The sequence below is a fragment of the Urocitellus parryii genome, chromosome 6 (assembly GCF_045843805.1).
Source record: "Urocitellus parryii isolate mUroPar1 chromosome 6, mUroPar1.hap1, whole genome shotgun sequence".
Lineage (NCBI taxonomy): Eukaryota > Metazoa > Chordata > Mammalia > Rodentia > Sciuridae > Urocitellus > Urocitellus parryii.
Window position 1 is genome coordinate 175638378 of NC_135536.1, and position 12379 is coordinate 175650756.

At 48.4% G+C, this 12379-nt stretch overlaps 1 protein-coding gene across 2 annotated transcripts in view; it reads right to left on the minus strand.

Annotated features, from left to right (window-relative positions):
- Positions 1-7884: 7884 nt before the first annotated feature.
- Positions 7885-12379, minus strand: part of Snta1 (syntrophin alpha 1) — a 31089-nt gene continuing 26594 nt past the window's right edge. The window contains exons 6-8 of one of the 2 annotated variants that reach the window (XM_077799570.1): positions 10115-10334; positions 8605-8792; positions 7885-8510 (exon numbers count right to left, since the gene is read on the minus strand). In XM_077799570.1, the coding sequence (XP_077655696.1) occupies positions 8399-8510; positions 8605-8792; positions 10115-10334 (520 nt within the window). In that variant the 3' untranslated portion in view covers positions 7885-8398. The remainder of the gene's footprint in view (positions 8511-8604; positions 8793-10114; positions 10335-12379) is intronic. The other variant, XM_026383219.2, reaches the window with a different exon arrangement.

The window sequence follows — 12379 nt, forward strand, 5'->3', positions numbered from 1 at the left end:
GGTCCTCCACTCAGCTGTCCGCCGCTGCGCGTGTATGCGCACGACTTCCGTTCCGCCGAGACTTCCCAACGGAAGTGCTTCTTCTATGTAGTCCGCGTGGACCCAAGCTCCTGGCTTCGGAAAAATTCAAGGGCTGCGCGGAGCGGCGTGGCACTCGCTAGCCAGTAGGAGGCAATTGAGCTCTTGAAGGGTGGTGAATCGTATTAAATGCACCTTTAACTAGGGGTGAAGTGTAGCTCAGAGGTAGAATGCTTACCTGGTGTAAGCGAGGTCCTGGACTCGTATCTAGAACCACCAAAAAGAAAATCTCAAAATGTAGTAGATACACCTTTTTTTAGATGAGAAAACCTAAAATACGCTATCGACAATTTTTATATTGATTATGTGTTGAATTAATAGTTGGGATACATTGGTTAAAATAAATATATTATTTATTAATTTCATCTGTTTTTTTCTTTTTGTTATAATTAGCGCATATTATTTGTACAGAATAATGGAATTTATTAATTTATGGAGTTAAGACTTCAGTAACTGAAATATTCACAGCCCCCACCTTCTTTCATGAGGGATAGAAGAAACATTTGTTAAAAACCATAGTTTTTTTTCGTTTTTTATTTTTATTTTATTTTTTTTAGTTGTCAAATATTTATGTGCGGAGCTGAGAATTGAACCCAGTGCCTCACACATGCTAGGCAAGTGCACTATCACTGAGCCACAACCCCAGCCCTGGAGAATAATGGAATTTCATTGTGACAATTTCACATAATACATATAAGGTGCTTTGATTGTATCCAGCCTTCCTGTTTCTCATTCTTTCCCTCCAACCCTTTTCCCTTTCCCTAACATCTCCCTTTTATTTTCATGTTATTCTCCCTCCCCAGATTCCAAATATGAGAGAAAACATGTGATATTTTTCTTTCTAAACCTGGCTTATTTTGCTTAACATGATAAGCTCTAGTTCCATCCATTTTCCTGCAAGTGACATAACTTCATCCTTCTTTATGGCTGAATAATATTCCACTGTGTATATGTACTACATTTTTCTTTATCCATTTTTTCACTGCTGAGCATCTAGACTGATTCCATAATTTAGCTATTGTGAGTATTGCTGTGATAAACATGATTTATTATTTCAAGTTCTTTTCAGTGTAGGGTATCAAACTCAGGGTCTTGTACATGCTAGGTAAACAGTCTGCTTTTTACTTTTTTAATGTGACTACTAGAAAATTTTAAATCAAATACATAGCTCTCATTCCATTTGCATTGGACAGTGACGCTGTGTAGATCAATGACTTCTTGATGCATCTCTGAGCCAGGACCTCCCTGAAGTTCCAGACCAGTAACCCAGCTGCCTATTTGGAACATCCCCTGGGGTGTCTAATGATCATCTCTAACCTAATACAGAACTCTTCATTTTCACATACACATTCTTGTTTTGCCAATCTGTCCCATCTCAGGGAATCAACCACCCTTCCAGTTGCACTAGGAACCAAAGAGTCATTTTTGTTTCCTGTCCTTTAATCTCCATAGTCAGTCCATCAGCAGGTCAGCTCTGACTGTGATACCTCCATCCGTCCATTTTCCTTCCTCCACTTCTGTAATTCTAAGCCCAGGCCACCATCATCTCACTGGAAACCATCACAATCCACTGCTGACTAGTCTCAATTTGCCCTTGACATTGTCTCCTACAGAGCCTAAGAGTTTACCTTTTTGTTTAATTAAATCAGATTCCTATCACCCCTTTGCTGAAAATTCCCATCAGCTTCCCTTTGCCATTGCAATAAAACCCAGACTTTCCCTAGCATGTATAAGGGTTCAATCCCCAAAAGAGCCAAACAATAACAACAACAACAACAAAAAAAAAAAAAAAGACGAAGAAAAAATAAAGAAAATCCTGATTTCCCACTGCATCCTAAGACCTGCATGATCTGACTCCTGCTTACTTATAGTTTTACTTTACCAACCCACTTACTTTTTATTTTTCTTGATATCAGGAATTGAACCCATGGGCGCTTAACCACTGAGCTGCATCCTCAGCCCTTTTTATTTATTTATTCATTTTTTATTTTGAGGTAGGGTCTCACTAAGTTGCCCCTGGGATTAGAGGCGTGCACCTGGCTACCCTCTACTTTTTACTACTCATTTTCCTACAACATTCTCTTTAGTTAAGTATACTTCAACTACATAATTTAATTTTGCTCCTCCAATATCCCTAGCACATTTTTATCTCAGTGCCTTTGTACTTAACCATTATCTTTCTGGAATGCTCTTCCCTCAAATTGTTCCATGGCTGGCCTGGTTTTCATCCTAAAGAACTCAGATTAAATATCAGATCTTCAGAGAGGTCTTAAAACAATTCCCATCACTTATCAGATAATTTTCTTCACAATATTTGTCACTATCAAAAATTACGGCATTATTTGTTTACCTGCCATCGCCCATTCCCCAACTCTCAACTTCCTGAGAGCAGGGACAAGCTAGGTCTTGTTTGCCTCTATGTTCCCACCATCTACCCAGGGCCTGACTTGTTGAGGGGTTTAACAAATGCTTGTTTTGCTTTCTATCTTACTATGCGTTCCCCAGATGCCAACCCAGAGATAAGCATTTGAGTGCAGGTACTTGGCTTTGGAGATGATCTCAGGACATGATGGTAGGGTAGTCAGGGAATGAGATAAGGAATGACAGACAGCTAATAAATAGGAGTATCAAGCAAGTTTCCTGTGGGCATCTGGGTCTTAATTCTGCTGGGAACTCTAGGAAGTAATGTAGAATATTGTGATAGTTAACTTTATGTATCATCTTGACTGGGCCATGGGATGCCCAGATATCTAGTGAAACATTATTTCTGACTGTGTTCTTGAAGGTATTTCTGGAGGAAGAGAATAGTATTTGAATTGGTGGACTGAGTAAAGCAGATGGCCCTGTCCAGTGTGGATGGGTGGACATTGGAGGGCCCACAGAGAATAAAAAGGCGGACAAAGGCTGAATTCTTTCTCTGCCTTGCTGCTTGAACTGAGCATCCATCTTCTCCTGCCCTAGGACTAGTACTCACACCATTAGCATTCTTGGTTCTCAGAACTGAAATTTATGCTACCACTTTCCCTTGTTGTTCAGATTTCAGGAGGCAATTTGTAGGACATAGCTGCCATAACCACGTGAGCCAATTCCTCATAATAAATATCATTGTAGGTATATACTGTAGCAATTACAGATATTGCTATGGTCACAATGTCTGTGTACCCTCCATTCAGATATTGAAATTCTAACCCCCAAGGGAATAGTGTTAGGAAATGAGGTCTTTGGAAGGTGATTAGGTTGTAAAGGTAGAGCCCTCAGGAACAGGAGTTGTGTCCTTATAAAAGGGACCCCAGAAGACCCCTCACCCCTTCTGCATATGAGGACAGTGAGAAGATGATGTGTAGGAATCAGAAAGTGGGTCTTCTCTAGACAGTAAATCTGCTGGCCCCATGATTTTGGACTTTGCAGCCTCCAGGACTATGAGAAATAAGTTTTTGTTGTTTATAAGTAACTGGGAGTGTAGACACTCCCAGTAATTTATGGTATTTTTGTTATAAAGCCCAAACAGATACAGACATATGGATATAATCTGTTAGTTCTGTTTTTCTGGAGAACCCCCAATATATTCATAAACCACAGAATTATTCCACCCAAAGGCAGAGGGAGTCAGGATAGTTATACACTATAGTCATGGGGTGAAGGACACTGCTGGGTATGCTAATTCCTCTATTTTGCCATGTGGAGGGACCGATGATGGAGGATGATGGAGGTATTCCCTCTGGCGATAAGATGCAAAAATTCTCTGGAACCCTGAACCAGCTGAGCACTGAGGACCCTGAAAACCCTTGCTATACCCGAACTCTTCACTCCTCATTAAAAACCCTATAAAAGCTGGGCATGGGGGTGCATGCCTGTAATCCCAGCAGCTCAGGAGGCTGAGACAGGAAGATGGCAAATTCAAAGCCAGCCTCAGCAAAAGCGAAGTGCTAAGCGGCTCAGTGAGACCTTGTCTCTAAATGAAATATAAAATAGGGCTGGGCTCAGTGGTCAAGTGGCACACACCTGTAATCCCAGCGGCTGGGGAGGCTGAGACAGGAGGACTGAGAGTTCAACACCAGCCTCCACAATTTAGTGAGGCCCTAAGCAATTTAGCAAGACCCTGCCTTAAAATAAAAAGGGCTGAGGATGTGGCTCAGTAGTTGAGTGCTCCTGGGTTCATTCCCCAGTACGTACAGAAGGGAGGGAGGGAGGGAGGAAGGCAGGAAGGCAGGCAAACCTATAAGGTGGGAGGATCAGGAACAGAAAGTGAATTCCACGCATGCGTGAGTTTATAGAGATGAACCCAACTACTCTAACTATGAAGCTCCTTAAGGTCACTGTGCTGGGATCTACCCACAGGCCAGTCTGATCCTGAAGCCCTGCTCTCCCCACTCGTGACTGATCCAGCCTTAGACGGGCCAGCTTCCCACTGAGGCGCTGCTTCCATGGGTCACCACGGCCATCCAGTCCCTGCTGACTCCAGGGTCTTTGCCCAGGTGGTGGCTGCTGTGTGGAGAATACACAGCAGTGAGGGAGGGAGAGGGAGCAGGGAGCCCAGTCAGAGAGCATCTGGGGGCTGTGGCCATTGGACCTCTGGACTGGTGTGTATCTTAGGCAGTGAAAGTGACAAACTCTCCAGATTGGGGAGCCCAGTTCCATCCTCCCTCAGGACCTTTCTCCTGAATGCTTTGCCTGAGATGCCCTCCCACCTTCCCCCGACTCCTACTGGCCTGTGAATGTCCTAATAATGCTGAGCGATTATTCCCACCGTTCTGCACCCCCTGTGGGTGGAGTGCATTTCCTTTCCCACTGATGTCAGGCTGCAGCCATGAATATGCCTTGTGTGGTTTACCTTTCTTTGTATTCCAGTGACTTGCCATGGGAAGAGCATGCTCTGGGAGCTGAAGCCCCCTCATCCTGGGCTCTAGAAGGAACACAAACTCAGGCTACAATCTGGAGCAAAACCACCCCGCCCAGCCTAGCTTATACTAGTCAAATTCATCACCATGCAGCCCAGAGCGTGAATATAGATGCTAGTTGCTGTAGCCGCTGAGACAGCGCTGATTAGAGCATGCTCCTTCTGGTGGACATCCATGTCAGTGTCTCCTCCTGAGAGAAACCTTCCCTACCCCCCTGCTCAGGTCAGATCCCACTGGCCTCCCTGCTACCCCCATGTCTCTGCCCAATTGGAATCACGCCATTTGATTATGGAAACTGCTAATGAATTTCTTTCTCTGAGGATGGGGATCTGTTTGTCTGCCTCACTCATGGCTACATCATCTCCTGGCCCTGGGGACAAGTTCAGAGCAGAAAACAAGACGCTTCTCAGATGAACAGCGGGTTGACAGATGAATGAGTAAATGGATGGATGGGTAAGCAAGGTCGGAATGGCTCTGTTTACCTGCATCCCCCCATTTTCTATTACCTGGCTTCTGGAACCAGCTCTGGGTCTGACTTGTTAGTAGCTGCATGTGCCCATTGCCTCCTGTGGAGGCTCAATTAGACCCACTAAGCCCAAAGCAAGAACCATGTGTGGCTACAGAGCACTTGATATGCAGCTAGTGTGAATGAGAGACTGGATTTTATTTTCATTTAAAATCTGACACACAATGCAATTATGGAAGATTTTAGAATATTTAGAATAACATAGTATGTGGATCTATGTTTTTCAAATGTAAAAGTTATAAAATCTAAATACAAGGGCTGGGGTTGTGGCTCAGAGGTAGAGCGATCACCTAGCGCATGTGAGGCCCTGGGTTCAATCCTTAGCACCACAGAAAAATAAATAAATAAAATAAAGGTATTGTATCCAACTACAACTAAAAATATATATGTGTGTATATATATGTATTCTATTCATTAGAATACATATATAAATATACATACAGAAGTATATATACATATATTTTTTAAAAGTGTAAACACAAATCCAGTATTTCAATCGAAATTTGGCATCTTAATAGAGATGTGCTGAGGTGTAAAATACATCCTGAGTTTTCAAAACAGGTATAAAAAAAGAAATGTTAAGCCAGTGTGGTGGTTCACAGCTGTAATCCCAGTGACTCAGAAGGATGAGGCAAGGAGGATTACAAGTTTGAGGCCAGTTTCAGCAACTTAACAAGACCTTGTTTCAAAATAAAAAATAAAAAGGGAATGGGGGCTGGGCACTGTGGCACACACCTGTAATCCCAGCGGCTCTGGAGGCTGAGGAAGGAGGATCACGAGTTCAGAGCCAGTCTCAGCAAAAGCGAGGCACCAAGCAACTCAGTGAGACCCTGTCTCTAAATAAAATTCAAAATAGGGCTGGGGATGGGGCTCAGTGGTTGAGTGCCCCTGAGTTGAATGCCTGGTACCAAAAAAAAAAAGAAGTGGATCTAGCTAGGCATCGTGACATGGGCATTGTCCCATGTGGGAGGCTGACTAGCATGTGACCGCGTTTGTCTCCTCTTCTGATTGGTGTGTCATCCTCTGGCACTCTGTGATCTGGTTGCCTAGGTAACTCAGATGTTAGGGTCAAGAGACTGTGTCTTCGCGCATGGGCGTGCCTTCCCACATTCCCCTGGGTGGAGCTATGCTCACCTGTTCCTTTGTAATATTACCCTCTTGCCCTATTTAGGATAGAATGTTCCATGGAAACACCCCTTGTGTGTCCCCTTCTCTTACTCTGCCTTTGGGTGTGGACTTCCTAGATGTCAGTCAACCTGCTGGCAGCAGACATCATGAAGCTAGACTCAGTCCCCTGAAACCTGACCCCTTGCCTTATTTGAATGGCTTCTACTCAATAAAAAGGGTCAGTACGTGCTGGCGCGTGCAAGCGCTCTCTCTCTCTCTCTCTCTCTCTCTCTCTCTCTCTCTCTCTGTGGATCCTAAGGTCAGAGGAGCCATCACAGTACTCCCCAAAGAAAAAGGTATTTCTGTCTCTTGTGTGGTTATTTCATGCGGCCCAGTTCCCCTGGAGTGACCCCTGAGTGTTTAAGTCACTGGAAACGCAACAGTCCCAGCTACTTAGGAGATTGATGCAGGATTGCCTTCAACACCAACATGGGCGACACAAGACCCCCATCTCTTTTACAAAAGGTGTAGACAGGCACAGTGGTGCATACCTGTCATCCCAGTAGCTGGGGAGGCTGAGACAGGAGACTTGCGAGTTAGAGACCAGCCTTAGCAACTTTGCAAGGCCCTACACAGCTTAGTAAGACCCTTTCTCAAAAACAGGAATGGTAAAGCACCCCTAGGTCCAATCCCCAGTACCAAAAAAAAAAAAAAAAAAAATAGTGGTACCTACTTACCCCCTTCTTGAATGTGTGCTGGGCTTGGTGACTCACTTCTAATGAATAGAACAAAGCAGAAGTGACTACATGACACAAGAGCGCGTCATGGAAGCTCTGTGGCTCCCTCCCTGCTCTTTTCTGAGTCACTCAATTTAGGGGAATCCAGCTGCCATGTTGTGAGGACACTCAGGGACTCGTGTGGTTTGGCCTCTGTGCTCAGGAACTGAGGCCTCCGACCAACAGCCACATGTGAGAGCGATGTAGGAAACGGCCCCTCCGCCCCAGGTGACTGCAGCCTCCTGAGTCACAAACAACCCAACTGAGCCCCTCTTAAACTGCTGCCCCACAGGACCTAGGAAATAACACATATTGTTGTTTTGCACTGCTAAATATGAAGGTGCTTCGGCACACACACAACACACTCTCTTTGGGGCCCTTAGGTTAAAGGTCTGCTCTTCTCCAGGGAGAGAGGCCCCAATCCTTGGTCTGATTCATGTTGGAACTTCAGGAGCCACCACAGGGCCCCCACACCACAGACTCCGAGCCAGGCTGCCTCTGTGCTCACAGGCTGTTTATTATCCAAGCAGAAGGAGGAGAGAGAGAGGAAGTGGGGGGCCAGGTGGAGGGAAAACCAGGGGCCCTCAGGTGGTGGGCGGAAGGGAAAGTGAACAGAAAGGCTCCTCTTCTTTCTCCTGCTGCTGACCAGGGAACTCCACCCTCAGATGGGGCCTCTGGGGTGGCACAGGGGCCTCAGGAGGCCCGGCAGCTCAGTTGTTAGCTGGGGTCGGGATCCCGGCAGGGGCAGGTCCCAGGCTCGGAATGGCTTCTGTGTACACAAAATATCTCTCTGCAAAAGGCACTGGTGGAGGAGGGCAGCAGGAAGGCCACCCCATCACAGGCAGGGTCCACTGGGTCCTGGGTCTGGGTCCTGGCCCCCAAGACCAATCCAGCCTCCCTCACAGGCTGGGTCTCTCAGGCCCTGTTCTCCTCTCCTCTCCCTCAGCCCAGCAGTGAGCAGGCAGTCAGCAGAGGGCCGGCCGGGTCACGTGGCAGACACCCCCTCTTCAGGGCTAGCCCATCTGGTGACTTCTAGGCCAAGAGCCCCAGGCGGGTGACTTTGGCTGAGAGGAAGGAGTGGATGATGAAGACCATGGTTTTGGGACACGAGTGCAGGTCCAGCTGCTGCAGGAAGGATGGAGAGAAGGGTCAGGGCCCTGTCCAGCCAGGCCTCCTGGAGTGCACCCCCCTCACGGTACAGAGGTGACCCTCCACTTACGATCTCGCCTTCAGTGCCTCCAAAGTCCAGGAAAAGGAGACTGGCGCCATCATCCGAGGACATCTGCAGCTTCTCAAAAGGCTGTCGAAGCAACACGGCCCGGGCTGCTCCCGGCTCAGCAGCCCACAGCGTGAAGCCCTTGTCGATGTGCACGGAGAGGCTGCAGGGACGGCCATGCCACGTGCAGGCTGCAGGGAAGGCACGGGGGCACAGGCACAGCTGGCACCTCAGAGACCATGTGACCTACCTCCAACCCCACCAGCAGCTCCACAAAGTGGGGCTAAAGTACCCCCAGGGCTGGGGGCTCACCTCCCTGTGCAGTCACCACCACCCTAAAACACAGCAAGACAGGCCCTCAGAGAACCTGCGCCTGCTTCCAGTCCCACTTCCAGTCCCACCTAGCAGCCCCATAAGTAGAAAGGGGCTTAAGAATCTACCATGGGCAAGAGGCTCACTCCCCAAAAAGACATCAGCAAGCCCACTAAGCATGGTCCCAGAGACCGATAGAGGTGCCTCGCTAAATTTAAATTTCAGGTGGGCATGGTGGTGCAGGCCTGTAATCCCAGCTACTCAGGAGGCTAAGGCAGGAGGATTGCAAGCTCAAGGACAGCCTCAGTAACTTAGCAAGACCCTGTCCCAAAATAAAAAGTAAAACGGAATGAAGATGTAATTCAGCAGTAAAGCACCCTTGGGCTCAATCCCCAGAACAAAAAAGAAAATAATTTCAGAAAAACAGCAGAAAATTTAGACATATTTAGATTTTTTTTTTAAGTATATACTATTAGCTGGGCATGGTTAGCATGTGCCTGAAATCCCAGCATCTTGGGAGGCTGAAGCAGGAGAAGTCAAAGGCAGCCTCAGAAACTTAGCAAGGCCCCAGGCAACTTAGCAAGACCCTGTCTAAAAATTAAAACATAAAAATAAAAAGGGATGAGGATGTGGTTCAGTGGTTAAATGCCTCTGGGTTCAATCCCTGGTATCAAAATAATAAATAAATAACCACCAAAAAAATTTTTTTGTTGTTTATCTGAAATTCAAATTTAACTGGGTGTCCTGCATTTCATCTGGAGCCCCACCCCAAGTGCCAACTTTCACAAGGACACAGCTTGAAAGATCCAAGGGAGAAGACCCCACGACCTACCAGGGTATCTACATATTCAAAAGAGAGGGCCTCTGGAGAACCCAAACCCCACTTACTTTCCCCCTTCTAGGGTACCCTAAAGAAGGAGCTTGGGCCAGCTGTAGTGTCACATGCCTGTGATCCCAGCTACTGGAGAGGCTGAGGCAGGAGGATTACAAGTTCAAGGCCAGCCTGGGCAACTTAGTGAGACCCTGTCTCAAAAGATAAAAAGGGCTGGGGATGCAGCTCAGTGGTAGAGCACCTCTGTTTTTAATCCCCAGTACCACAAATAAATAAATAAATAAGGAATGAGGAGACCGGGAGGAAAAGGAGGAAGAGGAAGAGGTTGAATGCCTCCTCCGGGGGGAAGAGGCTCATTATGAGACAGACACTCCCAGATCCACCCAGCGCACCTGTGGACACCTCTTGCACACCCTCAGCAGCCCGGTGACAGCCATCCACCAGCTGTCGGGTCCAGGCAGCCAGCTCCTGAGGTGACTCCACGCTGAACAAGTGAGTATCCACACCGTGGCGTGTGCCCGTGCGCAGGGCAAAGGACAGCTCTGCGTCGTAGGGCACCGAGCCCTTGGAGGGGCCTGAGTGCACCAGCCTGCGGTGGAGGACAGAGGGCAACGCGTGAGGCCCTGGGGTGGGGGAAGAGTCTGGGCAAAATGGGCAGTGATCAGTGACCTGTGGATCCTTCCCACTAATGGGGACTCAGCAAGAGGCGCCCCCCCCCACCCTCCTCTGGTGGCCCGGCTCCAGCCACAGTGGTGTCCCCACACCCGCCAGGCACACTCCTGCCTCAGCACCCCTGCACGCGCTGTTCCCTTTGCCTAAACACTACGGTCTCCCCGGATCGCCTTTCCACGTCCTTCAGATCTTTGCTCAAATGTCACGTCCTCTGAGAAGCCCAGAGTCAGGGTTTAGATATGAGGTGTCCCCTAACAGCGCATGTGTGCGAGGTGAAGTGATTGGGTTCTCAGCACATTAATCCCTGATAGGGACTAACTGGGTGGCAACGAAAGGCAGGGAACTGTGGCTGGAGCAGGTGGGTCCCTGGGGACATGCCTTTGTCCTTGTTGAAAGGATCCCTCTCTTTCTCTGCTTCCTGGTGCACTCTCAGGAGCTCTTTCCTCTGCCGGCCCTTCCGCCATGAGGTCCTGCCTCACCTCTGGCCCAGAGCAATGGAGTCGGCCATCTACGGACTGAGACTCTGAAACCACGAGCACCAAACAGACGCTTCCTCCTTCGAAGCTGCTCTTGTCAGGCCCTTGGGAACAGCACTGGAGAGGCTGATCAAAGCTCCCACCCTGGTCGCCCGGCCAACAGCACCCTTCTCTCTCACTTTTCCTCATGACACCAGAAATCGCGCTTTTTATTTATTTGCTTCCATTGGCTTTTTCACTGGAATGTCCCCTAGGGTAGAAATTTTTGTCTATTTGACCACCACTATTCATTCCAGTAACTCAAAACCATGCCCAACACATAATAGGAGCTCCACAAACATTTGTTGCCTTAATAAGTCAGCTGATTAAGCAGGCAATCTACTACCCACTTGTCCCCAGTAACCAGCAAACTCCTGACACACAGGCCAGAACCAGCCCAAGGAGAGGAGCCCCTTGCTGTGTGGCCTTGGGCAGCTCACTGCTTCTCTCTGATCAGCAGACCTCAGAGTTCTGGCCACAGCCCTCTCTGCTCTTCACCCTGTCCACTCTCTCTCTCTCCTGGAGCTCTAGTTTCTCTTCAGGGCTCCTTCTGACACCCAATCTCCTACATTCCAGCCATAAGCCACAGACTTGCAAGTCCCCAAGCTCCCTATCCAAGTTCCATATCCGTCCCCCACACATTTTGGACCTGACTCAGCACCTCACTCCAGCCTCCTCCCTTTGCACTCCCACCTCCAGTCCCGCCCACCCCCCAAACTGCAACCTCCTATTCATCCTGGGACACCTCCTTCACCTTCCCCATCTGGCAAGCGCCAGGCTGTGAATTTTCCTGATGTGTGTTCTCCAATACAAATGCTGTCTCTCTTCCCCATCTGCTGCCTCCGCCCACCTGCCTCCCCCAGTCACACCAGCTCCCCTGCAGGCTGCAGGGGCTGCCAGCTTCCATCCTGCCCTTTCCAGTGCATTTCCCAAGTGACAGCCACAGGAGACTTTTTGAAAAACACAACCCCAGTCACTGGACTCCCTGGCTTAACCCCTTCAGCTCTGCCACAGGTCTTAAAGGGAAGCCAGCATCCTTAACCAGGCAGCAGAGGCCCCGCAAGATCAGGCCCCGCCGACCCCTGCCTCTTTTCAATGCATGTCCTGCGTGGACTATGTACCTGGTTATGCTGCACTCCTAGCTCCACAAACACGCCACAGCCCTGGATGCCTCAGCACCTCTGATCACCATCCTTTCCTGAATAATCAACTCACCCATCAAGTCCAGCTCAGATGTCACCTCATCCCCCAAGCCTTCCCCAACCAGGCCAGGTAGAGATAAGTGGTTCCTTCAACCCTGCACTGTAATGTCACCTCTTAGGTCTGTCTCCTGGACCAGGCTGGGTTCTCCCTGAGGGCAGTGTCTGCTGGGATAAGCTCTTGAGTCCTCTGAACCATGCAGCAAGCCCCCAATTCACAGATGAGGAAACCGAGGGCCCAGACAAGG